General features: G+C 54.0%; 2 protein-coding genes across 5 annotated transcripts; both read left to right on the forward strand.

Annotated features, from left to right (window-relative positions):
* Sidt2 (SID1 transmembrane family member 2) lies at positions 1-22,478 on the forward strand. 3 transcript variants are annotated; one of them, XR_006147857.1, is made up of 28 exons: positions 30-371; positions 2,655-2,776; positions 3,029-3,193; positions 3,283-3,328; positions 3,666-3,767; positions 3,869-3,952; positions 5,419-5,518; positions 6,422-6,487; positions 7,892-7,985; positions 8,351-8,403; positions 9,110-9,181; positions 9,329-9,400; positions 9,579-9,641; positions 10,369-10,487; positions 10,750-10,823; positions 10,917-10,983; positions 12,327-12,400; positions 12,549-12,672; positions 13,236-13,353; positions 13,720-13,856; positions 14,022-14,130; positions 14,413-14,489; positions 14,666-14,712; positions 14,987-15,092; positions 15,565-15,675; positions 16,851-16,964; positions 17,054-17,423; positions 22,468-22,478. XR_006147857.1 is itself a non-coding variant. In XM_042682911.1 (27 exons), the coding sequence occupies exons 1-27, from the start codon at positions 186-188 to the stop codon at positions 17,114-17,116; spliced, it is 2,565 nt and encodes an 854-aa protein (XP_042538845.1). In that variant the 5' UTR covers positions 30-185; the 3' UTR covers positions 17,117-18,482. The 3 variants fall into 3 exon arrangements, 2 of the variants coding, with proteins under 2 accessions (XP_042538846.1, XP_042538845.1); XM_042682911.1 differs by lacking the exon at positions 22,468-22,478 and having other exon boundaries at positions 17,054-18,482; XM_042682912.1 differs by lacking the exons at positions 9,579-9,641; positions 22,468-22,478 and having other exon boundaries at positions 1-371; positions 17,054-18,482.
* On the forward strand, positions 20,605-26,817 carry Tagln (transgelin). 2 transcript variants are annotated; one of them, XM_042682915.1, is made up of 5 exons: positions 20,605-20,686; positions 24,445-24,636; positions 24,735-24,912; positions 25,286-25,388; positions 26,261-26,817. In XM_042682915.1, the coding sequence occupies exons 2-5, from the start codon at positions 24,457-24,459 to the stop codon at positions 26,403-26,405; spliced, it is 606 nt and encodes a 201-aa protein (XP_042538849.1). In that variant the 5' UTR covers positions 20,605-20,686; positions 24,445-24,456; the 3' UTR covers positions 26,406-26,817. The 2 variants fall into 2 exon arrangements, with proteins under 2 accessions (XP_042538849.1, XP_042538852.1); XM_042682918.1 differs by having other exon boundaries at positions 20,626-20,727.
* Positions 26,818-26,916: the final 99 nt, after the last annotated feature.

The following is a 26,916-nucleotide window of genomic DNA, read 5'->3' on the forward strand; positions in this document are numbered from 1 at the left end:
TCCCCTCCGGGGCCCCCCGGGGAGCGGCCCCGAGGGAGGGGACATTTCCTAATCTCGGGCCGGGGTTAAAGTTCTGGCCCGGGTGAGATGCTGGAGGCCGCGGCGGCCGCCGCCACCCGCCCCCGAGCCGTCCCGCCGCCCGCCGCCGCCGCCGCCGCCGCTGTCACTGCCGCCCTGCCGGGGCCATGTTCGCCCGCGGCTTGCCCTACTTGGTGGCGCTCTTGGTGGCCTCGGTCGAGAGCCATCTGGGGGCTCTGGGGCCCAAGAACGTCTCGCAGAATGATGCCGAGTTTGAGCACACCTACTCCCACGAGGTCAACAGCGAGCTGGTCAACATCTACACCTTCAACCATACTGTGACCCGCAACCGGGTAGGCGGTGGGGAGCGGGGCCGGGGCCGGGGGGTGCCGGGGGGGGGCGAGCGGACCGGGCCAGCCGCCGGCCTGCGCTTCCCGACCCCAGTACCGTAACGGGCGCCTCTGGACCAGGTCTTACTTTCCCATCCTTGCTGCTCTGAGGCTCCAGCTGGTCCCCATCTCCTCTTCCTCCAAGCTGTGATGGGAGCAGGCCCCGGGCCGCTCCCTACCTCCTGGCCCTCAAGACCTGGAGCTCAGTAGGGTCTGGGTGACAGGGGAGGCAGGTTTGCCTCTGAGCCTGCCCAGACAACACCAGAAGACGAAGCAGGCCCAGGACTGAAAGGCTCTGTCCAGGCAAGTTTACACTTCAGACTCCCCAGGCAGGTGAACGGAGGGACTGCTCAGATCTCTCCCGATTTCAGAAAGCCAGCTGGCCTTGAAAGTTGAGGGTGGCAGAGATAAGGCCAACCGCATATTGGGTGGCAAGCAAAGGGGAGTTTGTCACCCATGAAGATCCAAAGTCATCCTGCCTTCTCACTGATTTCTTTCCAGTAGTCAAAGCCCAGCTTGGTCTGAGAAGTTCCCAGCAGTCAGAACAGATGAAAGAATCAATCCGTGGCCACCTAGTTGTGTGGTCTCCCACCTAGCTCTCTCTCCATCGCTTCTCCAGGACCAGAGCTGGGTTTACTGGGAGGCAGTGGAGTTGAGAGCATTGAATCTGGGGTTTTCTTCAGGATGGGAAGGGGTTTGGTTTCTGGCAGGGTAGGATCTGCCTTCTCTGAAGTCGGATCCCTTGCTTAAGAGTCTTACTTTCCTCTTTTTTTTTTTTGGTCTGTTGGGGGGCCTGAACTCTGGGCCTGGGCACTGTCCCTTAGCTCTTCAGCTCAAGGCTAGCACTTCACCACTTGAGCCATAGCACCACTTCCGGCTTTTTCTGCTTATGTGGTGCTGAGGAATGGAGCCCAGGGCCTCATGCATGCAAGGCATGCACTCTTACCACTGAGCCACCTTCCCAGCCCTTACCTTCCTTTTTGTCTACTTTCTGGAGTGTCCGTTCAATCCAAGCTGCAATGTTTAAACCTTAAGGAAATGCTAACTTAAGGCTTGGTTGGGTTGCAGCAGCCCAATAACAAGCAATCCTAGGATTTTTTTTTTCTTTCAGCTCTCACTATTCTGTAGAATTTCCTCCATAGCTAAGGGTGAAAGTGTTACTTTGTAGACAAGGAAATTGAGGGTCACAGATGTGAAATGATTTCCTCACAGCCTGTTCCTTGGTCAAAGCTAAGGATTCAGCCAGGTGCCAGCGGCCCCCTTGCCTGTAAGCACTAATGACTGGTGCCTATAATCCTAGCTGCTCAGGAGACCGAGATCTGAGGATCATGGTTCAAAGCCCACCCAGGCAAGAACATCTGTGAGACTTTGTGTGTGTGTGTGTGCGCGTGTGCCCACATTGCTCTTAGGACCTGGGCTCTGTGCTTGAGCTTCTTTTGCTCAAGGCCAGTGTTCTACCACTTGAGCCACAGTTTCATTTCTGGCTTTTTTTGGGATAGTTTATTGGAGATAAGAGTCTCACAGACTTTTCTGCCCAAGCTGGCTTTGAACTGTGCTCCTCAGATCTCAACCTCCTGAATAGGAGTACAGGTGTGAGCTACTAGTGCCCCCACCTGTGAGATTCTTAACTCTAATCAACTACCAAAAAGTTGGAAATGGAGCTGTGGCTCAAAGTGGTAAAACACTAGCCTTGAGCACAAAAGTTCAGGGACAACATCCAGGCCCTGAGTTTAATTAGCACAAAAAACAAAAATAAAAAACAGCTAAAGATACAATTTGGTTTTCAACACTTCCCCTTATCATTCTTCCCCATCTTTCATGGGTTCTGGCTTCCTGGTTATTGAACCAGAGCTTCTTGCTGGTTTCCTGGGTCACAAGGAAGAAGACTGAAAATTTCTTGCTATCCTGGGTCTGTGTGTCTGTGTGCTTATGTGCATGTGTGTGCAGACAGACCTGTGCAACTCATGCACGTGGATAGAAATGGGGTATCCTGGGGACTTGCAAGGTCTCTTCTGTGGGTCGTGTGTGTACTAGGCCTTACAGTTGCCTGGGTCCCGCTGGGCACACATGCAGTTGCCTCTAGGAGGCAGTCCCATGTGGAGACTAGGCCACCTGTTCTGGCAGAAGGAGGAAGATGGTTTCCATGCCTGGCAAGGATGGATGAGGGAGGGCAGGGCTCCGAATCTGGAGCCACGTGTTTGGGGACAGGCTGGGCAGGGTTTAAGAGTACTTCCTTGTCACCTGCAGACCGAGGGTGTGCGTGTGTCTGTGAATGTCCTGAACAAGCAGAAAGGGGCGCCTTTGCTGTTCGTGGTTCGCCAGAAGGAGGCTGTGGTGTCCTTCCAGGTGCCCCTAATCCTGCGAGGGCTGTGAGTAGGACCTGGGGATCTGGGAGGGGTTGGCCTAGCTCTGGCCTTGTTCACAACCGGACCCAGGATCCCTCTCTGTTTTCCTTTTTCCTGTCCACTCCCTGAACCCAGAAACTGCTCAGTGTCAGGAGGGCCACGGACAAGCCTGGAACTTGTTAGCCTAGGGCTTGGGAAGTCTGGGAACCTGCAAGAAAGAAGGGGGGCTTGCTCCTCTGAGTGCCAGGCATCCTGACCATCTGCCTTGGGCCATAGGTATCAGCGGAAATACCTCTACCAGAAGGTAGAACGGACGTTGTGTCAGCCTCCCACCAAGAATGAATCCGAGGTCCAGTTCTTCTATGTGGATGTGTCTACTCTGTCACCTGTCAACACCAAGTACCAGCTCCGAGTCAGCCGAATGGACAACTTCGTGCTCAGGTAGAGTGCAGGGTAGAATGAGGAGACCGTATGGCCTGGCCCCCTTCCCAGTCCTGGGAGTGACTTGGGGATTCTTCTCTGCCTTATAGGACTGGGGAGCTGTTTAGCTTCAATACTACTGCAGCCCAGCCCCAGGTAAAATCCTGTCGACCCCCCTCCCAGGGAGACATGGGAGACACTGAGCAGGAGTAGTTGATAGTCTTGCTAGGACTTCTAGCAGTCTCATTCCCCATGGTGGGCCCTTTTAGAAGCAGGAGCTCTGGTGGTGAAAGGTAGGCATCTGGGAACAGTGCAGAGACATGGCTCTGGTGCTGGGCTTGGTTTTTCTAATTCCACCTCTCAGGGGCTATCCTGAGTTAAAGAGGATGTTACACAGCAAGTGGGACTGCTCATACTCTGCCTGCTCAACCTCAGAGGATTGTGGGAACATCATCCTGAAATGATGCTCTCCTTGCCCTTCTCCATCCCTCAGTACTTCAAGTATGAGTTCCCTGAGGGAGTGGATTCTGTGATTGTCAAGGTGACCTCGAACAAGGCCTTCCCCTGCTCAGTCATCTCCATCCAAGATGTCCTGGTAAGTTCCCTGCCCTTTGACCACTCACCAGTGTGTAGCAGATCAATTGGACAAAGAAATAGGGCTCAGGTTCATCTGCCTCTTCCCTCCTCTCTCTCTAGTGTCCTGTCTATGACCTGGACAACAATGTAGCCTTCATTGGCATGTACCAGACCATGACCAAGAAGGCAGCCATCACTGTACAGGTAGGAAGTGCACAAGGCCTTCTGGGAGCTGTGTTGGCTGATAAACTGGGTACTTCTCCAAGCCCTGCTCCTTTTCCTTCTGCCCCATCCTACCATTTACAAGACTGAGTCTCTGTACTTCAGCCCTTTGTGATTTGGATCCCCTCAGGTATTTGAGAATGGAGCCACAATCCTAATCCCTTTGGGGACAGGAAAGAGCAGATTTTCTTTCTTGCTGTTGTAGTGAGGAGAGGAGAGACTGCTAGGGTCCTGTTCATTGAGGGTGGGGGGAGTGCTACACTTGGTGAAGGCCAAGGGGAAAGAGGATAGGGAGGGGGGAAGCCATGCAGCTGGTGGGCAATGTGACACTTCCACTTCTTTTCCTAGCCAATGTCCAACCTGAAACACGACGGCTTATCTGATGACAGAGGGCATATGTGTGTCCACGAATGTCCTGTTCATCTGTCCATCCTTCCTTCCTTCCTTTTTCTTTCTTTTCTTTTTTTTTTTTTTTTTTGGTCTTGGGGCTTGAATTCAGGGCCTGGGCTCTGTCTCTGATCTTTTGTGCTCAAGACTACCACTTTGAGCCACTGCCCAGGCTGGCTTTGAATATGATCCTCAGATCTCAGCCTCCTGAGTAGCTAGGATTACAGACATGAGCCACCAGCACCCACCCCCTCTGCCTTTTCTTTCAGCATTAGGGCTTGAATTCAGGGTCTCATGCTCTTGCTTGCCAATTTTTGCTGAAGTCTTTCACTCTACCATTTGAACCACAGTTCTACTTCTGGCTTTTTGCTTATTATTTGAACATGAAAGTCTCACAGACTTTTTTTTAACCTGGCCTGGCTTTGAACTGTGCATCCTCAGATCTCAGCCTCCTGAGTAGCTGGGATTACAGGTGTAAGCCAGCGGTGCCTTGTTATCATGCATTTTTTTTTCATCTGGCTAAGGTATAAGTCCAGTGTTTGGGCACTACTAGGTCCCAGTGTGATGCAGGACAGACCACAAGCAAAGACTGAAGAACCAAGTTCCCACTCATTCTCACTCATCAGCCCCAGGGCATCACTGAACCCCACTTTCCTAGCTCTATGACAGAAGTAATCAGACAGGTCCCATTAGACTCACTCGGTTGTCAAGCTTAGCACAAAACCAGCAATCAGATAATCCTGGCTCTCACACTTACTGACAACGTGACTCTACGCTCACTTCCCTGAATCTGTCCAACAAGGATAATGATAATACTTTCCCAAGGATCCTTTGTGAGGCCAGAGATAGAGCTCAGTAGTCGAGCCGTTGCCTGGCAAGTGCATAGCCATGTGTTCCACTCCCACTACCACAAACAAAAGGGGGAGAGATATTTGTGAGAATTAAATAAAATAATGTATATGAAGAGCTTAACAGAATGTCTGATCCAAAGTGAGTATTCAGAACGGGTGAGGGCAAGGGTACGGATGGTTCTCCCTCTCAGCCTCCTCATTATCTTACAGCGCAAAGATTTCCCCAGCAACAGCTTTTACGTGGTGGTCGTGGTGAAGACTGAAGACCAGGCCTGTGGAGGTTCCTTGCCCTTCTACCCCTTTATGGAAGGTACGTTTTGTGCCCTAGGCCTGGCTAGGGACAGGCAGGGCCTAGTAGCTTCCCGGGAGGTAGAAAGCCTGCTTGTCTTTTGGTAGATGTGATGGGACCTGGGGTTTGGGGCCCCAGACCCTCCAAAGCCTGGTCCCACCAACTTTATTATTTTTTTTTTTTAATTTTATTTTATTTTATTTGAGAACATACGGTACAGAGGGGTTACAATTATATGGGAAGGATAATGCATACATTTCTTACCAAGCATTGCAGCCTCCTCCTTTGTTTACCCTTCACCTCCCTTCCCAGCCTCCCCCCTCCCCCCCCACCCAATCCTTCCCCCATCCCCTCCCCCACACGGACATTGTAAAGCTCGTTTTTGACATGACATTTTGTACTTCTCATTGTTGCAACAGGTCCACCTGAATCCTTAAACGACTTGTTTGTCCCCCTCTCCTCCACAAGTTATACTGACATCAAATATAGTGAAAGCGGGGGTTACACTGTGGGGGAGGGACATACAAAGCAACCAAGAAATAATCTTATAAATGCATTAGAAACACATGCATGAAAGAAAAAAAAAACATTAAAATACATATTTAAGGGATCGTTTTCCTAACATCACATTATCTGACCTTTTCCGCTTGACTCATACATATACTAGATATTGCATATAAGGGAAACCATGGGACCTATGTTTCTTTGGGCCTGGCTTACTTCACTTAATATAATTTTTTCAAAGCCTTTCCATTTCCTAACAAATGGGGAAATGTCATTCTTTCTGATGGAGGCATAGAATTCCATTGTGTATATATACCACATTTTCTTGATCCATTCATCTACTGAGGGGCATCTCCCACCAACTTTAAACACTCTGCAAGCAGTAGTTCTTGACCACATTCTCTGACATTTTACTTCCAGATGAACCGGTTGATCAAGGGCATCGCCAGAAAACCCTGTCAGTGCTGGTCTCCGAAGCGGTCACGTGTGAGTGTGGGTGGCTGAGTGGGACAGATGATAGATGAGCCTCGCAGGCTCTTCCTGTCACATCCAGGAAGGAGGCTGTTCTCTGAAAGGCAAGGGTGGTGAGGCGTCTGCCCAAGTAGGCTGATGAGTGGAGAGAGGTGTTCTAAGTGGGGAGGTGGGCTCTATGGTGAGAATTGCTGAGAGGGTGGGTCCTAGTGCAATGCAGGACAGAATCCATGAGCAAAGTCTGAAGAGCTGAGCAAACCACCCATGGCTCACACCTGTAATCCTAGCTACTACAGAGGCTGAGATCTGAGGATTACATTTCGAAGCCAGCTAGGGCAGGAAAGTCTGTGAGACACTTATCTCCCATTAACTACTAGACAAACTGGAAGTGGAGCTATGACTCAAGGGGTAGAGCTCTAGTGAGCACAAAAGCTCAGGGATAGCGGCTAAGCACTAAGTTCAAGGATTGGCACAAAATAAGCAAACAGGGCCTCAGCTGGTGGGGCATGACTTAAGCTTAGAGAACTTGCCTAGTAACCTTAAGGTCTTGAGTTCAAACCCAAGAACTGCCAAAAGAATTTTTTTTTGTGGGGGGAGGGGGAAGAGGTGGTCGTGGGGCTTGAACTCTGGGCCTGGGTGCTGTCCCACAACTCTTCAGCTCAAGGCGAGTGCTGTACCACTTGAGCTACAGCACCACTTCCGGTTTTCTGAGTGGTTTATGGGAGATAAGCGTCTCACAGATTTTCCTGCCTGAGCTGGCTTTGAACCCCAATCCTCAGATCTCAACCCCCTGAGTAGCTAGGATTACAAGCATGAGCCACCAGTGCCCAGCCCAAAAGAATTTTTAAAAATTTAAAAAAAGAACCCTAGTTATGCTCAATAATATTTACTGGGTGATTAAATAAGGCCCTCTATAAACTGAAAAGGATTATGGTAGGAAAGGAAAGAAGCTGAGTCTTTCTGTCTGGCTTATTTATTCAGCAAATATTTATTGAGCCCCTCCTGCAGGCCAGGTGCTGTGCCAGGCTGCCGTTCTCAAGAGAGCTACTGTGTAGAGGAACCCGAGGCCGAGGCTCTGCAGGGTAACTAGAGCTGTAGTGAACTAAGGATAAGTCACTGCAGAAATTAGGACAGGGAAGCCCTCCTTGAGGGCACAGTCTCTGAGGGGTGGTTAAGTCCAGATGGAGTTTTCAAGAAGACAGAAACCTCTAGCACAGGAAGTGACATGAGCAAAGTCAGAATCAGGACTGAGTTTGGTGTGTTGCGGGACTGCCAGTTGTTCATATAAGCTGGATATAACATTTAGAGAAATGGGGAGAGCTTGGGTTGGACTCACAAAGGCTCTTGGATATCATGGTGGGCAGTGTTGGAAGGTTTGCCATACTCACCTCTCTGTTTGCCATGTTTCCTTCCCTGCAGCAGAGGCCTATGTCGGTGGGATGCTCTTTTGCCTGGGCATATTTCTTTCTTTCTACCTGCTGACTGTCCTCCTGGCCTGTTGGGAGAACTGGAGGTAAAGTGGAACTGCTGGGCGCCCCCTGCTCTGGAGTGAACTGGATGGGAGGTATGGGGGACATAGCCCTAAGGAATCTGCGCTGGCCCAGAGTTATCTTGGAACTGTCCCTGGGACAAAACAAGACAGGTTATCCTGTTGGGTCTGTGGTCCATCACTGGCTACTCCCCTGGAAATGGGCTCCTCTCCTTCAATCGCTGACCCAAGCAGGAAGATCCTGCATTGTTCCCCAGCCTGGGAGAGACCATGGGACCAAGGGTGGAGGAGAGAATGACAGGGATCAGAGTAGGTAGAGAGGGTAGAAAGAAGGACAGCCCAGCCCAGAAGGTTCTCATGTGGGTATCCTCTGGATTCTGTCCCTGTAGGCAGAGGAAGAAGACCCTACTGATGGCCATTGACCGAGCCTCTCCAGAAAGTGGTACCTCACCGGAGTCTCTTGTGGGGGAAATGGGCAGGATTTACGTAGTATTTGAGGAGGGCAAATGGTGGCTAGTTCCCTTGGGAGTTGGAGGAGATGGGTTGGGGCTTTTGCATGTTCAGATCGTGAGAGATGCACCACAGGTGGAAATGGAGCCAGGATCTGGTGCTCCCTAACATGCAGCTCCTGAAAGGTGTTGCTCGGTCTGTTCTGTGTCTGGTGGCACTGTCTGCCTCAGGAAGTCTATATCTGGGATTATTAACCTGTTCTCTCTCCCTTTCCTCCACCCGTCATCTCTTTCTATTCTCTTCCTGCTGGGGACCTTCCCTCTCAGCTTCTCTCCTTGGTAAGCCTTAGGTGCAGTGGGCAGAGGAGCCGCTGCCCAGGTTGGGGAGGGAGGTGTCTCAGGGGAACTGGGCAGCTGGATGTCATTTGTCCTAGCTACCAGTCTTCTTAGTTGTCTTTCTTTATGAAGGGAAGACACAGGAGGGTGCGTGTTTCCATTGAGAGGCACGCTGGAGGTTGGAGTGCATGGGGGGTGGGAGTGGGGGATGAAGTGGGCTGGTCAGTTAAATGCATGTTCTTTGCTACTGGCATGACCCCTCTCTGATTCTCACTTCTCCGCTGGATTCTCCCTTCACTCTTCCCCTGGCTCTAGGTCTCTCTCTGCTTCCAGAGCTGAAGGGAGCTTGACTTTTCATTGCAGGTCACCCTCGGGTCCTGGCTGATTCCTTTCCTGGCAGCGCCCCTTACGAGGGTTACAACTATGGCTCCTTTGGTATGTGTCAACGCTAGAGACTATACATGGCTACTCACTGCCTGGTCTCCTTTGGTTAAGGTTGCCTAAGTCACCTAGGGGTGGATGGTTCTGGGTTCCCCTTCCCCAAGGTCACTCTTTCAACCTCCCTTCCTATATTCCCTGCAGACACTGGTTCTGGATCCACTGATGGTCTGGTTGACAGCACGGGTACTGGGGACCTCTCTTACAGTTATCAGGGTAAGTGGGCCAGGCGGGAAGGGGGCATGTGGTGCAGGGCTGCTATTGGCTGGGTGAAACGTGGTGGGCGGTTGCCTCTTTTGCCAGATGCTGGAACTCGGGAAGGGCTGCTGTTTTCCCGCCCCTTCTCTCCCTCTTTCCTCCTCAGTCCCTCTGTAACTTTCCCTTTCCTTTGAAGGGCACGACCAGTTCAAGCGACGCCTCCCCTCTGGCCAGATGCGGCAGCTGTGCATTGCCATGGGTAGATGTGGGGAGGGGGCGGGGCTGCCCTGCCAATCAGCTCCTGCCAGGGCGGTTTGACTGGAGCCTCTGGGCTCCAGAGCCAGAAGGATGCTTGGTGCATGGCTTCCCCATCTAATGCCAATGATGCCAGCTCCTGTGTCTTCTGAGATAGGCACTGGCCGCCAATGACAGCGGGCAGGCACCTTGGCTACTCCTAAGCCAGATGTTCTAGCTTGCTGTCTTGGCCTCCTCTTTCCCTTCCCTGGCCTCTGGGCCTCTGAGAGCTTCTAAAGGCAGCCTAGAGGCAGCCTCTTGCCTTTGTTTGTGCCCCAAGCCCATAGTGGCTTTACCCTAGGGGCGGCCAAGGCAGTATCTCTTCAGAAGCCACAAGACTGAGCACTTTCCAGCTGCTGTGATCAGTAGAGTTGAATCCTTTTGCTTGTGTCCAGGACCCTGGATCTGCTCAGTGACTGATCTGGGGAGCTAGCTCAGGGAGGGGAGCCAGATGTGGGGCAAAGCCGGGGTGGCCTTGTTTGCTGGCCTCTTGGAGAGCTCCCCTTCCTCCCCCTCTGACGCCTCCCAGGGCCTGAGCCCACCTCTACTCCTGCTCTGAGCCCTGGGCCATAATTGGCCTCTTCCCAAGTGCCCAGTAATTTTGACAGTTGCCTCAGATGGGTGGGGCAGACGGGGCTTTGTATCTACCAGCCCAGCCTCTTTCTTTCTTTCTTTCTTCCTGCCTTTCCCAGACCATTCCTTTGAACCAGTGGGTTCTCGGCCACGCCTGGACTCCATGAGCTCTGTGGAGGAGGATGACTATGACACCCTGACTGACATTGATTCAGACAAGAATGTCATTCGCACCAAGGTCTGACACGCATGGGCCTGGTCAGGGCTTTCTGGAGGACGATGAGGTCTCGGTCCAGATGTGGTGCAGTGGGGAAGCAGAGGGAAGGAGCTCAATGGAGGCAGGAGACATCCCAGGAGACACTAACTCACCTTCTGACTCTTAAGTTCTCCTGGCTTAACTGGCAGTGGGGGATAGCCTAGAACCCTGCCCACCAGAATGCTCAGGGAGGCTCCTAACTCTGAGTGGTGAGTGAGTAGGGCTCACTCTGGCTTCTTTCCAGCAATACCTCTGTGTGGCTGACCTGGCGCGGAAGGACAAGCGTGTTTTGCGGAAAAAGTACCAGATCTACTTCTGGTGAGCCGGTCAAGCAGGAAGGACCCCGCTACTGGGGGGAGAAGGCGGCTCCCCAGGTCTTGCCCACCTCAACACCTCCCCTACTCTCCTTAGGAACATCGCCACCATTGCCGTTTTCTACGCTCTTCCTGTGGTACAACTGGTGATCACCTACCAGACGGTGAGGGGGCAGGCGCCAGCTCACCTGCCTACACTTTGGGGACTGCCCTACATTCAGAGCAACTCAGCCAGGGGCTCTGCAGTGTGCACAGGTCACAGGTTTTAAAAATCTATCTCTGAAGCCAGAGCACCAGTGTCTCACACCTGTAACCTTATTACTCAGGAAGCTGAGATCTGAGAATCGTGGTTCAAAGCCAGCCTAGGCAAGAGAGTCTGTGAGACTCTGATCTTTCAGTTAAATTAGCAAAAAGTCAGACTTGGAGCTATCACTCAAAAGGTAGAGTGTCAGCCTTAAGGAAATAAAAGCTAAGAGACAGAGCCTAGGCCCTGAATTCAGCTCCCAGTACTGGTACCCACATATATGTGCATGTGCGCGCACACACACACACACACACACACACACACAAACACACACATACAATTCTGCCTCTGTTTTACCAGCAGAGAGACTTTGGTCAAGTCATAAAACCTCCCCAAGGGGCTGGGAAGGTGGCTCAGTGGTAGAGTGCTTGCCTTGCATGCATGAGGCCCTGGGTTCGATTCCTCAGCACCACATAAGCAGAAAAGGCTGGAAATGGTGCTGTGGTTCAGGTGGTAGAGCCCTAGCCTTGAGCTGAAGAGCTGAGGGACAGTGCCCAGGCCCAGAGTTCGGGCCTCACAACTGACAAAAACAAAAAACAAAAAAAACCTCCCCAAGTATCAGTTTCTTCTTCATCTGCAAATTTTGGGGGTGTTAGCTCGAAAGCATTGTGGTAGGGATGATGGACTTTGCATGTGTTTGTTTCTCTTCCTTTTTCTCGGCACTGTGTGGCAAGAACTGTCATGGTCCTGCCTTGTAAAGAGCCACATGTAAAGAGAGGGGACAGGCCTGGTGCTGGTGGCTCACATCTGTAATCCTAGCTGCTCGGGAGGCTGAGATCTGAGGATCATGGTTCAAAGCCAGCCAGGGAAGGAAAGTCTGTGAGACTCATCTCTAACCACCAAAAGGCCTCAAGTGGCGCTGTGGTTCAAGTGTTAGAGTGCTGGCTTTGAGCACACAAGCTTATGGACAGGTTCTGAGTTCAAGCCCCAGTACTGGCACAAAGTTTTACAAAGGGGGCAGTGACTGTGCCATTTGGCATCCCTCTGGTCATGGGGAACACGTGCCTGGGAGAGAGAGAGAGAGAGAGAGAGAGAGAGAGAGAGAGAGTGTGTGTGTGTGTGTGTGTGTGTGTGTGTGTGTGTGTGTGCCACAGGGGATTTGCTCTTTTTGGCTGATCAGGCCCAGGTGATACGGTGTGGGCTGTGGAGCAAGGCTGGCACATGAGCAGCTCCGCTTCTTGTCCCTCCCCCCCCACTCCGTAGGTGGTGAATGTCACAGGGAATCAGGACATCTGCTACTACAACTTCCTCTGTGCTCACCCACTGGGCAACCTCAGGTGGGGATCATGCTGGTTATTGTGGGGACTGTCCCTTCTCCAGGGCAGAGCTGGGGGGGGGGGGTTGTGAATGAGTGCCTGTCTGGGTCCCAGGAGAGAGGCCTGAGTGTGAGGTTGGAGGCAACTACCTGGCTGTTGCTCCCTTTAGCGCCTTCAACAACATCCTCAGCAACCTGGGGTATATCCTGCTGGGGCTGCTCTTCCTGCTCATTATCCTGCAGCGGGAGATCAACCACAACCGGGCCTTGATGCGCAATGACCTCTACGCCCTGGTGAGCCAGCACCTGCCTGCCCACTGACACCTTGCTCTCCCGCCTCTGCTACCTCCTCTCTCAAGATGTGGCCCTGCCCAGCTAGTTGTGCTCAGCCTGGATCTGTCCTGCCCTGTCCTGTCTGTCCTGTCCTCCTATCCTTCTCAGCCCAGCCTTCCCCAGTCCAGCTCTGCTTTCAGTTGTCTAGGCCTTCCCTAGCCAGCTATGGCCTGCCCTTTCTTTCCCTGCTCTGCTCAGACCTTCCCTGCCCAGGCTCACTCTGCCCTGCCCTGTCAGCCTAGCTCTGTCCTGGCTTACCCTGCTCTGCCCAGGCCATTCCTGACCTGACTTACCACGCCCAGTCCTGCTCTGCCCTGCCTAGGCCTTCCCTATCCAGGACAGCCCTGCCCTGTCCAGCCTTCCCTGACCTGATCTTTCCTCTCTGCCAAGCCTCAGACACATACATACTCAATGTATGGCTCACCCCTTTTCCCCCTCCGTCCTCTTGGGGTTCCTTCTTTGGAATCCCTTCTTTCCTTCCCACCTCACCTCTGCCCTGCCTCTCCTTCTTTCTCTCTGCACAGGAATGTGGGATCCCCAAGCATTTTGGGCTGTTCTATGCCATGGGCACAGCTCTGATGATGGAGGGACTGCTGAGTGCTTGCTATCATGTCTGCCCCAACTATACCAATTTCCAGTTTGGTGAGTAGAGCCCTTCTCTTCCCTACAGCAGGGACCTGTCTGAGCTTTCTACCATCTCCAAGCCACCCACAGGGACCCCCACCCCCACCCCAAGACCCAGCCTATAGGTGGCTCTGATGCTGAGCACACACATCCTGGCATATGGAAAACGGCCATTTGTTAAACTTTTCCTGCAGAAATACTGAGAAAGTAAAGATAACAAGAAGTGCTCCCTGATCTCAGGGTACTTATAGATGGACACCCCAAGTTTCCTTGCCAGGGGCTTCCCTCTGGGTGACAGGGATAGTTAAGAGACTAGTGCTAAAGAACCCGAGATGGTGCAGGGACTAGAACTAAAGTACCAGTCAGCCACCATCCCCGATGCAGACACGTCATTCATGTACATGATCGCCGGCCTCTGCATGCTGAAGCTCTACCAGAAGCGGCACCCGGACATCAACGCCAGCGCGTACAGTGCCTATGCCTGCCTGGCCATCGTCATCTTCTTCTCCGTGCTGGGCGTGGTGAGGGCCTGACTCCTGTTGCACATTCCTGCTCCTTCCCGGGCCTTTCTGAGAGCCTTCCCCTGGCTGAGCAGCCAGCCCCAGCAAGGATGAGCCTGGGAAGCAGGGGAGCAGTTGCTCTTAGTGCCGCCTGCCTCACCCCTGCCCCTGGGGGCTTCCTGACAGGTCTTTGGTAAAGGGAACACGGCGTTCTGGATCGTCTTCTCGGTCATCCACATCATTGCCACCCTGCTCCTCAGCACACAGCTTTATTACATGGGCCGCTGGAAGCTGGGTAAGGGGCATACCCAGGAGCGCATGTGTGTGTGTGGGAGGGGCACTGGGGGATGCCTGGGGTCAGGGGTCAGCCGCCTCAGAGTCCTGGATACTCAGGAGACCCTTGGATTATATCCTTTGAACGGGGGTCTGGAGGACTCACTGAGGGAGAAATTAGAGAAGACCTCAGCCTTGCTGTACCCTCTGATGCCCTAGCACCTTTCAGCAGGCACCCCTCCCCGCCAGGGGTTCAGCACAGGAGGGAACCCCAAGCCTCTCATCACCGTGCCCTTCTCTGCAGACTCGGGGATCTTCCGCCGCATCCTGCATGTGCTCTACACGGACTGCATCCGGCAGTGCAGCGGGCCCCTCTACGTGGTACCTGCCCAGCGTCCCGGCCCCTTGCTCCTCCGTCCACTCTCTTCTCTGTGGGGGCAGGGAGGCGTAGAGGGGAGATCAGGGCAGGAGTGGGAACCGTCTGACTCGGGCCTCCTGCCACTTCTCTCCCTGTCTCTCTTCCCCCTCTCAGTCTCCGTGTCTCTGCTTCCCCCCAGGACCGCATGGTGCTGCTGGTAATGGGGAACATTATCAACTGGTCGCTGTGAGTGTGGCCATTGGCTGTGGTGGCCCCTGGCTGGGTGGACAGCAGGGGATGTGGTCAGCCATGACCCTGGCAACCATGACTGCCTGGGGAACTTAATGGGATGGGGATGGGGGAGGAGTGGGGTGGGAGATGAAAAGACAGGTGTGTTAGCTCTAGGCTTCTAGAATTTTCTGTGGGCTTCTGAGCCCACCTTAACATGAGCATAAAGCGTGGTGCAGAGGGGGCCAGGGAAAGGCCTTCTGCTTCATCAGCCCTTCACCCCTCCTGGCAGGGCTGCCTATGGGCTCATCATGCGCCCCAATGATTTCGCTTCCTATTTGTTGGCCATTGGCATCTGCAACCTGCTGCTTTACTTTGCCTTTTACATTATTATGAAGGTGAGTTGGGGAGGGCTTAGCCGTGTCTAACAGCACTGTTTTGTGGGGGTGGAGATGGGCCTCTATCTATGCCAGAGACTGGTACAGAGATGAGAGCGCTTTTCATATGCTCCGGGGAGGCCAACTACTATGTATTGATACCCTACACCAAGTTGTGCCCCCCCAATCCAGAGCCCCTTTCATTGCAGGAGGAACTGAAGCAGGGGGTGGGGGGGAGGGCTTGGGGAGGACTGAGGACCAGGTGCTTCCTCAGAGACCCCTGTGCCATCCTGAGTAAGAGGAAAGCATCCTTTGCTGGTGCAGGGTTCTGGGTAGACATGAGGAGGACAGAAGGCTGCGTGAGCTCTGGCTGGGGCTTCCTGCAGGATGCATCCTCAGTGTCCAAGCCGCCCTGGGAGAGGAGTCTGGGAAGGGCAGGAAGTGGCCTGGGTGGCAGCCTGACCCTCAGCACACACCCCTTTCCCCATGGCAGCTCCGGAGTGGAGAGACGATCAAACTCATCCCCCTGCTCTGCATCGTCTGCACCTCTGTGGTCTGGGGCTTTGCACTCTTCTTTTTCTTCCAGGGGCTCAGCACCTGGCAGGTGAGTGGGCACCTGAGGTTCCTATGAGTCACCGCCTGGGCCAGTCCCTCCGACGGTCCAGTGCTTCCATGTAGCTGCCCTTCCATCCAGTCTTCCCAGTGCTCAATATTCTAGTCATTCACGTTTTACTTAGGAGGGAGCTGAGTCTCAGAGGGGCTAAGAGACCTCCCAAAAGCACACAGCCAATGAGTGGCAGCTTGGGTTTGAAGGCATAGTTGCCAGACACTCTGCCACCTCCCAAGGGCACCTACTGGGTGTCAGGCTGTAGCTCTGTAGAATCAAGTGCCACATCATCTCTTGGCTATGTGGTGCTCATTGTTCAGTTCCAAGAAATGCCATCCATGTCTTTTACGCTGGGGATCAGACCTGGGCCCTTACACATGTTGAGCGTGCATCTACCAGGAGCTATGCCTTGAGCCCCTCGTTCATGCTGTTTACAATATGGTAAAGATCAAAGGCCAGCTGGGTAGGAAGACTTCAGGAGAGGCTGGCAAGGTCCAGGAAACCTTCCTGGGAGAAGCAGGCTTTGTGATTTGCTCTCCGTCATAAAGGCTGTGGGTGATGGGGACCAGGGCCTCACAGTGCAGAGATATTGTGCTCTGAGTCATCATTCAGAGGCAGGAATGAGGGAGGCAGATGGGGAAGTCAGTGAAGGTACTGACAGATGAGGAAACAGATGAGGACTGTGAGCGCTGCCAGGGTGGGGCCTGAGCATAGCACAGACTGTGGCAGACACAGGCCATGTTTGTGGGGCAGAGCAGGGAGGACCTTGCGGTCATGTGGCAGGGGATCCGGCTTGGTATGGCGCTTTGGAGCAAACAGTTGACTCAGGGTGGATGAGAGCAGGGTCAAATCCAAGACGGAGCAGTGGGCTTCTGGCATGCCTGGGTCGGAGGGGGCTGCAGGCAACCTCAGCTACTGCCCTAAGATAAAGAGGAAGAGAGTCTAAAGGGAGCAGAATGAGAAGAACAGAAACCTTGTAACAAATGGGAAACAAAAGAAAAGGAATTTGTCACAGAGGCCATTTCTTAGGGAGGTGAGGGACAGGTTAGGGCAGGATGCTTTCCTGCCTGAACTGGGGGTTGGTGCTCTGATGTGGGATAAGGGGGTAGTGGCTCTGGCCTGGCCAGAGCAGGACCAGCAGGCTGCTGTCCCTGTCCCTGTCCCTGCCCCAGAAAACCCCTGCGGAGTCAAGGGAGCACAACCGGGACTGCATCCTCCTCAACTTCTTTGATGACCATGACATCTGGCACTTCCTGTCCTCCATCGCCATGTTTGGGTCCTTCCTGGTAGGCGGGACTCCCCTGGCCCAGAGCCTGGAGGGCGGAGTAGAGGCTGGGGCCGCCTCTTGTCCATGCTGACCCAGCGTCCTCCGCAGGTGCTGCTGACACTGGATGATGACTTGGATACAGTGCAGCGGGATAAGATCTATGTCTTCTAGCTTGCACTGGACCCTTGGCTTCACTTCATGGAGCTCTGAGCTCCCCTGCGTCCCCTGCCAGGTGCCTCTGTAGGCCTGGGGCTGAGTCCCAGCCCAGCTGCCCAGCACTGGACATCAGTGGGACAGTGAGGTTCTAGCCCAGGCCCAGGTCAGGACAGTCATGGAGGGGGTGGGCGCTGAGACTTGCGGCTGCCCTCTGCCAGGGAGGAGGCTGCTCCCCTGCTTCCCCAGACACTGGCCAGATTGCTGCTTTCTTCTCAGTGTTGGGCCTTCCGTGGGCCTCTGTCCATTGGCTCTCCGTCCGTCTGTCCGTCTGTCTGCCCGTCCGTCCATCTGTTTTATCCCTCTACAGGAGGGATAAAGGAGTGAAGGTGTTTCTTGCCCCCATTTCATGCCTTGAATTCTGCCATCTTCCCCTCCCCCCCAGCCAGGGACCCAAAGCCCGCCTTTCCTCTCGAGCTGCGGTCCTCTCTGGGGCTGCCATCACTGCCCACTGGTCAGCCAGGATGGATGTGGCCGTAGGACTTTGGGGGCTGGCCACCTGGTGCCAGGCTTTTGGTGCTAAGGCCTTCAAGGGGCCCTGAGCAAGACCCCTCCCCCTGACCCGTGCTCCAGGCTGGCTTTTTAGCAATGAGGATCAGCCCCGTTGGAAAGCTGCTGCAGTCTTGAGGGGATGAATTCAGAGGTCAGCTCCTTATTCCATCAGCTTCCAGCAACAAAACTGGAGACAAATGGGGCTCACCTGTATGTTTCCACGCCCACCGTCCTGCAGGCCCCAGCCGGGGCCCCTTTCAGTGCCATTCACACTGCCCAAGAGTGTCCAGGGGCAAAGGAGGGGATGCGCACAGAACCCAGCCCAGCCTGCATCCCGACAGCCTTGGAGCCCCAGTGCCTGTCTTAGGAAGGGGCTTAAGAGGGGACGTGCCATTTTCTTCTGTGTCCCAGGTCCCAGCCTCATGCTAGGACCCTGGGCTGGCTTTTGAGTTTCCGTCCATCTTCAGTCACGTTCTGTGTTAACATGCACATGTGTGTGCAAGTGTGCATGCGTGTGCGCATGCACACACACACAAAGCCTTGGAGTTTACATGGAGTCACCCCAGCTCTCGGCCCTTCGTGGCTCTGATCCTTGGCTCCTTTTCACTACACTTGGTCCATTCCAGGTGCCAAGGATAGGCAGGCAAGGTTGGGCCTCCGCCTTGGAGCTGGGAATGTGTTCTATTCCCCTTGACTTGTTTCTATAGCTCTCCTCGGTCTGGGGAGAGAAGGGGTCTAGGTCTTGGTGTCAGAGCCCCATTTTATGTCTTTCCATGCTACGGTTGCATTTGTTTTCTACGAATGAGTGCACTCAATAAAGAACCCGACTCTGTTCCTGTGTCTTTGTTTGCCCCTGTCCTGGGTGGGAATGTGGAGTCAGTGCGGGGACAGGGGCTTCCAGGCCACATTTCTTCTAGCTTTCCTTGTCCCTAGGTCACTGTCACCTTGGGAACTGCAGCCCCTCGATTGCCTTGCAGTTTTCCTCAGGAATACGTGGACTCAGGAATCATTTACCAGAGAGCTGCCCTGAACAAGGCTCTGTGCTGCGCAGAGACCCCTTCCGCTGTGATGCCTTCCCTGCCTCTGCCGTTTGGCCCCACCCACTGGGCAGAGGTCACCTTCCCTCTGGCCAGCCTGGCAGTGACCTCTGCCCTGGCTTTCATGGATGAACATGCAGGGCAAGGTGGCAAGCTGGTTGATAGACACCAAGAGGAAGTTTGGGTTTTTGGCTCTAGTTTAGGAGCTTGAACTCAGGGCCTGGTGATTTCAGTTAACTTTTTCTTCTCAAGGCTGGCACTCTACCAATTGAGTGAGTGAGTGACCACTTCTGGCTTTGTGTGTGTGTGTGTATGTGTGTGTGTATGCGGCACGCACGCATACTGTTCCTGGGGTGTGAACTCAGGGCAGGGATGTTATCCCTGAGCTTTTTTGCTCAAGGCTGGTGTTCTACCACTTGAGCCACAGCTCCACTTCAGGCTTTTTGGTGGTTAATTGGAGGTAAGAGTCTCACGGACTTTCCTGCCCAGGCTGGCACTGAACCTTGATCCTCAGGTCTCAGCCTCCTGCGTAGCTAGGATTCCAGTTGTGAGCTGCCAGTGCCCAAGTTCAAGAGAGAGATTTGAAACATTTTGGAGGGTTGATTTAGATTTCATCAGGCAAAGGATTGATACGCTGTAGAGGTTGAAGAGTCTAGTGAATTCCGGACACCAGCAGAGGACACTAAAGGGTGTGGGCTCCCCTCCCTGCTCTTCCACACAGACACCACTAGGAGGCGCCCTAGCTCTTCACACCACCAGGATCCTCACAAGGTTGGCAGTGTTGGGCAGAGCTTCTGAGGCAAGTCCTCCCCTGCCTGCCTGGTTTGATCGCCCCTCTCCTGGAGCCCTTGTTTGTCTTGGGTGGTGTGCTGTGTGCTGTGTGTGTGTGGTATACAGCAGAGAGTGTTAAAGGCTCCTTACCAGGGGCCTAGCATGGAGAGTACCACAGACCCCAATGTATGTCTCTCGCTTTTCTTCAACTGTCCCTTCAAAAGATCCTTGCAGCTGGAGCCAAGCAAGATGGCAGTGGTTGGTAGGTGAGAATGACGAATCATCTAACAGGATAGATGGGATGGAAAGAGGGACCACCTGGCTCCCTGGGACCCCTAGCATTCGTGTCTATCCCTGCCAGGGCCTGGAGCCCCTCCCATGGTTACTGCCCTCTGGACAGAGTCAGGTTCCACTCACTGCAGCTGACCGCTCAGCTCCCACCGCCACACTGAAGCTTGCAGCGCAAGACCTGAATGCTGTCCCCAGCCTGGGCAGGGCGGCCAACACTGAAAGTGAGGGTGTGCAAACCTCTCGGGTGTACACAGAGGGGTACACATACATACCCAGGGGTGGACAGGGGTGCCCAGACCCTGCCAGTCACCACGCACCACTCTGAGACTCGGTTTTCTGCTCTGCACAATGGGCTACTAACACGAAACAGTCACTGCACAGTGCCTGGCAGGGAACAGGTCCTCAGTAATGAGTTCTGCTCATCACCTAGATGCAGCAGCCCCAAGAGGACAGGGTGGTTGGTTTGCCCGGGGGCCCCCCCCCCAGCTCCTCCCCAGCCCCCTTCCCTCTCCTGCTAAGCTCTCTTGAATATCTGCTCCACTCAAACTTGGGGAGCCACAAAGAAAGGAACAGCCCAAATCCCAAGAGCAGGCGAGGCTGGCGCGGTCCTGCCCATAAAAGGCTTTTCCCGGCCGCGCCCCGCCCCGGCCGCTCCATCCCCAAAGCACGCAGGGAATGTCTCGGGCAGCCCGAACAGTCTGCTCCAACTTGGTGTCTTTCCCCAAATATGGAGCCTGTGTGGAGTCACTGGGGGAGCTGGAGGTGGGGAGCAGAGCCGGTTTCCTCCAGCAAGGAGGGGGCTAGGGGCGAGCCAGCGGGGGGTGGCTGACATCAGCGCCGTGCAGCCCTTTAAACCTCTCTCCCCGCAGCGCCCAGCCTGTCTGCCCCAGCCCGGACACCCAGCCCACCCGGACACACCGAGCGCTCCTGCAGCAACGCGAGTGTGCCTGCTTTCTCAGGGAACTTGGATCGGGACAGGTCAGGCTGAGCTCTGAACAGCTCCCTCCTCACAGGCCCCCTGGCTGTGTCCTCAGATGATGGCTTGGTGGGTGGGGGGACCCCCCAGGGTGGAACTCTCCCCCCCCCCCTTTCACTCCCCAAATACCCATATGGCTCTCAATTCAACCAGGCTGCCTGGTCTTGTTTAAGATGGCCAGACTGGCTTGGCTGCTGCAAAGGATCTGATGGTAGAAGCCATGGGAGGGTGAGAGGGAGGTCCACCATTTGAGGCCGTGTGTGAGGCTGGTTTGGCCAAGTCTCTGTTGTCTGTCTCCCTCTAGAAGAATGCCCAAGAGAGGGGAAGGGCGGCAAGTGCTCTAGTTCAGGCTGCTCCCCAGGCTGGTCCGAAGACTTGAGGGGCACAGGAGAAACACCCCACCCCCCTCCCGGGGTGGCACTATGAAGGACTCTGGACCTTTTCATGTTTCCAGGATTGGTGATCAAACCCAGGCCCCTCCATCAGGTGCATGCTAGGCTCACCTCCGGCCATGGAGCCACACGCACAACCACACAGAACAGGCTGGCTGGCCATGTGCAGGGCCTGGCTAGACGACTGTTCTAGAAGCATGTGGTTCCTTCCAGCCTGAGGTGGGAGGTGAGAGGGCTGCGGGTGGAGGAGCTGTGTGGCAGGGTCTGCTCAGTCCTGGCACTCTTGCCCGGCCCAAAGGATGTTAGTGGTTTCCCTTTTGGTTATGAGGCTGCCCTGAGGCTGGATCACATTGGTGAAGTGGGGTTACCCCACTGTATCTCCCCCGTCCCCCCTGCATGTACTCTTGAGGGTCCAGAGGGTCTCCTGAATTCACTGTTTCGTGGTGATGAGGTCTGGGACTTCAGTCTTGGAGAAGACCCCACTTCTTGTCTTTCTGGGCTCCTGAGCTGGTGCTACTCCACCAACTTCCCTCTCATCCTGCCTGGCAGGAGTCACAGGGGGCGGAGGGTCAAAGCCAAGCCCCCCCACAGTCTTCTGCCCTCTGATGCCCCCATGTGGAAATGCCCCTGCGTGGGCATCTTCTGCTCCCTCTCCTCTCCCCAAAGGCCTTCATTGGAGGACTCTAGGATTTCTTGGGACTTTCTGCTCTCAGACTCTCTGCCAGGTAGCAGCCAGGGAAATGGGGTGGTGCTGGGTAGCAGCCAGTTGGGGCTATTTCCTTTCCCTCCCCTTGCTGTGACCCAAATCCCAATACTGCTTCTCCGTGCCTGGCTATAGTGTTGTGTCCTGCCTTCACCAGCATTGACTCCTTGACTTGCCCTGTCAGTTCTGAAGTTCTTCAGTCTGCAAGTTGTGGGCGAGGGACCATCTCCTTCCACCCTTCCCTTCCTCGCATGAAGGGAAGGTGGGTGAGTGGGAGACACAGGCAAGGCAGGAGCTAGTATGTGCCTATCTGAGATGGTGGGGGCTAGGAGGAGAGAATGGCTGATCCCATTGCCTTGTTGGCTTACTCTGCCAAAGGGTGTTTGGGTGAAGGGAGGAGGTCAGACCTACGGCAGGATGGTGAGGAAGGGAGACACTTAGGACCTTTGTGTCCTCCAGCATCGCCTGTTGGGAGAGGATGCTCAAAACTCAACGTTCTCACCATTGGTCCCCTCCCCACCTTAAAAAAATCAGCCAGCAGATTCAGGGAGGCGAGGTTTCCAGTGGCTGGCATTGAGATGAGACATTTGTGTTTTCCTTTCAAACTTGGTCACGGGATCCCAGAATAATTTTAAGAAGGGGATTAGGCCTGTCAGCCTAGCACCTGGGGGAGGCTGAGATCAGAAGGATCACGATTCGAGGCCAGCCTGGGCAGAAAGTTTGCCAGACTCTTCTCTCCAAAATAACCAACAAAGAGGAGAGATAGAGGTGTGGCAAAAGTAGTGGAGTGCCAATCCAGCAAGCGCAAAGTTCCTGAGTTTAAACCCCAGGAGGAGAATGGGGCTGTAGAGAGGAAGATGGCTCCTGGGCCAGCGCTGGCTCTCTCCCAGGTATCCTCCCGAAGGCCAACATTTCTAGGAGCTCTGCTCAGGGCCAGGCAGTGTGGGAGGTCGTTCACAGACACGGTCACTTTTACAGCCTCTGAGACAGATCCTATTATTTCCACTTCACAGCTGGGGAACTCTCGGAGCTCCAGGAGGTTGGCAGCCATGGGGAAAGGAAGGGCAGACATCAGAGTTTGGCTGCAGGCCTGGGCCCAGAGTGATGTGATGATGTTCACTATGCTTCCCACGGGGTGGAGGTGGCTGGGGAAGGGAAGGGGGGGAGAGGGCTCAGCTGTCCCAGGGTAGAGGTTGGGGAACTTGCCCACTGCCCCGTCCTCATACCATTTCTGCTTTTGGAGGCTGAGGGATGGTTTTGGCCTCGTTGGCCTCTCTTCTGGAAGGTTCTTCAGTCATTGGGCAGATGGCATCTTACTACAGGTGACTCCTACGGCCAGCTCTGGCTCTACTTGACCAGCCATGCCTGGGGCTTCCCAGTGACCTGCCCTCCTGGCTCTCCAGCCATCCTCCCTCTTGGCTCCTGAGCTGTGCCAGGCCTGGGCCATCTGGGCAGCAGCTGCTGTGGCTTCCTGTAGATGGGCTTCCTGTCCATTGGCTGGCAGACTCTTGGCCCTGGACTGTCCCCCTGAGGACTGTGCCTTCTCAGTCCTCCAGTGCCACAGTCTGAGGGTACAGAGGAAGTGGATGGGTACCCAGGTCCTCTCTTCTCTGCATGCTCCCCACCCCGGCCCCCCTAAGAATACAGATGCTTTGGGCTTTGCCAGGTGTGGGTAAATCTGAGCCTCTTCAGCTGCAGGCCAGAGGCCAAGCCAACTTGGCAAAGAAACCGAAGTCTTGCTCTTCTAGCTCCTGGCCTAGAAGATTAAGAGTTGGAGGCAATTTATTCCTTGATTTCTATGGGCCAAATCTAGCCTGTTGCAGATTTGATTGGTGGTTGTTGTCATGGTGCTTGAACTCAGGGCCTGGGCACTATCCCTGAGCTTTTGTGCTCAAGGCTAGCATTCGACCACTTTGAGCCACAGCACCACTTCAAACTGCGATCCTTAAATCTTAGTTTCCTGAGTAGTTAGGATGATAGGCATGAGCCATGGGCACCCAACCGTGTTGTGGGTTTTTGTAGATGTAGTGTTATTGGTACACGGCCATACTAAATTGTTTACATATTGTCTACAGCTGCTTTGAGGCCACAATAGTAGAGACTCACAAGTCCTAGACTATTTACTATCTGGTCCTTTCATAAAATGTTTGCAGAAAGCGGGGTGTCAGTGGCTCACACCTGTAATCCTAGCTACTCAGGAGGCTGAGATCTGAGGATCGCCATTCAAAGTCAGCCCAGGCAGGAAAGTCTATGAGACTCTTATCTCCAGTAAACCACCAGAAAACCAGAAGTGGTGCTGTGGCTCAAGTGGTAGAGTACTAGCCTTGAGCTGAAGAGCTGAGGGACAGCACCCAGGCCCAGAGTTCAAGCCCCATGACTGAAAATAAAAATGTTTACAGACCCCTGCTCTAGACCTCCACACATCTTGTATCTGATTTCCTAGGGCTCAAGTCCAGGGAAGCCTCTGCCCTGGGGGGTAAGCCTGGCCTAGGTGGGCAGGGCTGTGGGAAATGTGTACCCGTGTGGGGGTCCCACGAAGAGCTGGAAGTCCTGCCTGGCACAAGGGAGAGCAGTGCTAGTGTCTGATCCTTTGACCCCGCCTCGTCTGCCCTGTCCCGCTTTAGCTCTGCCCCAACATGGCCAACAAGGGTCCTTCCTATGGCATGAGCCGCGAAGTGCAATCCAAAATTGAGAAGAAGTATGACGAGGAGCTGGAGGAACGGCTAGTCGAGTGGATCGTCATGCAGTGTGGGCCCGACGTGGGTCGCCCGGACCGTGGGCGCCTGGGCTTCCAGGTGTGGCTGAAGAATGGCGTGGTGAGTGACCCCCTGGGCAGGGCGCTGGGGTGTCCTGTCCTGCAAGTCCCAGGCAGGCTCTCTAAGGAGAGTGCCCTGCTGTGTCTGGTACCTGGCAGATTCTGAGCAAGCTGGTGAACAGCCTGTATCCGGAGGGCTCCAAGCCAGTGAAGGTGCCGGAGAACCCGCCCTCCATGGTGTTCAAGCAGATGGAGCAGGTGGCTCAGTTCCTGAAGGCTGCCGAGGACTATGGGGTCACCAAGACTGACATGTTCCAGACTGTTGACCTCTTTGAATGTACGGAGGAAACCCAGGGCAGGGGCTGGTGGGCAGGTGGAGAAGATTCTGAGGGAAGGAGGGGGAGTAATCAAAACAGGCCACAAGGGATGTGTCAATCTATGCCTAGCAGGAATGGAATAATAGCCCGATTCACCCCACAGAGGCTGGGGTGTACCTCAGCTGTTGAGTATTCTCCAGCATGCACAAGGCCTTGGGTTCGATCACCCCTAAAATGAGTTTATACTATGCTACAACACCCAAGGACTTACTGCAGGACTTACTGAAGTCCTATTTGGTTCAAGGGCACTTCCCTTTAGTTTGACCTTATTTTTCCTGGGAGACTGGGGCAGACATTGGCTTGAGTGTTCATCACCACCTCTTTTTCTCATAGGCAAAGATCTGGCAGCAGTGCAGAGGACTCTGATGGCTTTGGGCAGCTTGGCAGTAACCAAGAATGATGGACACTACCGTGGCGATCCTAACTGGTTTATGAAGTATGTGGCCCCGGGCATCCTTGCCCTCTAAGCTCGGATCTCTTTGTGGGGTGGGGTGGCTGGGGCTGGTCAGTTTAGGAAGACAGTCAGGTGAGGCTGATAGCCAGGAAGGTACCCAGAGAGGGAATTAAAGGAGTGGGACCTTTATACATCTTTTTTTTGTGTGTTTGCTGGTGGTCCTGGGACTTGAACTCAGGGCCTGGGCACTGTCTCTGAGCTTCTTTGGCTCAAAGCTAGTGCTCTACCTCTTGAGCCACACACTACTTCAGGCTTTTTCTGAGTTGTTGATTGGAGAGAAGAATCTCATAAACTTTTCTGCCCAGGCTGGCTTCAAAGCATGAACCTCAGATCTCAACCTCCTGAGTAGCTAGGATGACAGGCATGAGCCACCAGCAAGAACCTTTATACTTCTTTATACTTCTTGATCCTTCCTTCCTTTTCTTTTTTTGGGGTGCTGGTACTGAGACTTGAACTCAGATCTTTTCATTCTTTCTTGGCTTTTTTTTTTTTTTTTAAACTGGAGCTCTAACAACTTGAGCTATGCCTCCACTTCTAGATTTGGACTAGTTAATTGGAGATAAAAGTCTCACAGACTTTTCTGCCCAGCCTGCTTCAGACCATCATCCTCAGATCTCAGCCTCCCTAGTAGCTAGGATGTCAGGCATGAGCCGCTGGCACCTGTCAAATTCTTTCTCTCTCTCTAGTCTTGTGTGCTCAAATCCATAGCCCATGGAGCCAGTTGGATTAAGGGGAGAAGAAAAAAAAAGAAGAAAAAGAAGAGGAGAAACAGGAACTGGACAAAGAAACAAAGGGATGAGAACAGGTGGAGAAGACTACATTCTGCCAATCTTATCGTGTTCCTCTTCTTCCAGGAAAGCCCAGGAGCACAAGAGGGAATTCACAGAGAGCCAGCTGCAGGAGGGGAAGCATGTCATTGGCCTGCAGATGGGCAGCAACAGAGGGGCCTCCCAGGCTGGCATGACGGGCTACGGCCGGCCCCGGCAGATCATCAGCTAGAGCCCTGCCCTCTCCAGCTGTAGCCGTCCTGCATAGCCAGCCAGCCTCACTCACACCTGTGTAGCTTCTTAGCCCTGGCCAAGCTTTGGGGCTGTCACTGGGCAAAGGTGACCGCACATGGGCAGCTTCTCCACGTCCCTGCTTTGGCCAGCTTCTTACCTCCAAGCACCACAGCCCTGACCCCTCTGCCAGATGCACTCCCACTTCTACTGTCTCTCTCTGTCCTGGGCTAAGCAGGGGGCAGTGGGCTTGGGTATATGGCCAGCACCACTGTCCTCCTTGGCCACAAAGGTGTCTTGAAGGAGACCCGGTCCAACCTCCTCGCCTCGCCCTCTCCCATCTCCTTTTGCTGGAATTTTTTTGGGATTGAAATTCAAAAAAAGAAACAAATATATACATGTCTTTTTTCTCAGGCCTGGTTGGCAGCCTTTTGCTTGTTCGGATCACTTACAGTTACGGTTCTAGGACATTTGAACAGGGAGAAGGTAGCAGCTGGGGTTGGTGTGTGTTC

The sequence above is a fragment of the Dipodomys spectabilis genome, unplaced genomic scaffold (genome assembly GCF_019054845.1).
Source record: "Dipodomys spectabilis isolate Male_0828 unplaced genomic scaffold, ASM1905484v1 ptg000076l, whole genome shotgun sequence".
NCBI classification, from domain to species: domain Eukaryota; kingdom Metazoa; phylum Chordata; class Mammalia; order Rodentia; family Heteromyidae; genus Dipodomys; species Dipodomys spectabilis.

Excerpts from the sequence above, each read along its gene's own strand:
- Sidt2 (XM_042682911.1), top strand. The coding sequence starts at position 186 with ATGTTCGCCCGCGGCTTGCCCTACTTGGTGGCGCTCTTGGTGGCCTCG. Across the intron at positions 3,194-3,282 it reads ATGGACAACTTCGTGCTCAG|GACTGGGGAGCTGTTTAGCT; the intron begins GTAGAGTGCAGG and ends TCTGCCTTATAG. Across the intron at positions 12,673-13,235 it reads GCAATGACCTCTACGCCCTG|GAATGTGGGATCCCCAAGCA; the intron begins GTGAGCCAGCAC and ends CTCTCTGCACAG.
- Tagln (XM_042682915.1), top strand. The coding sequence starts at position 24,457 with ATGGCCAACAAGGGTCCTTCCTATGGCATGAGCCGCGAAGTGCAATCC. Across the intron at positions 24,637-24,734 it reads TGTGGCTGAAGAATGGCGTG|ATTCTGAGCAAGCTGGTGAA; the intron begins GTGAGTGACCCC and ends GGTACCTGGCAG. Across the intron at positions 25,389-26,260 it reads GATCCTAACTGGTTTATGAA|GAAAGCCCAGGAGCACAAGA; the intron begins GTATGTGGCCCC and ends CTCTTCTTCCAG.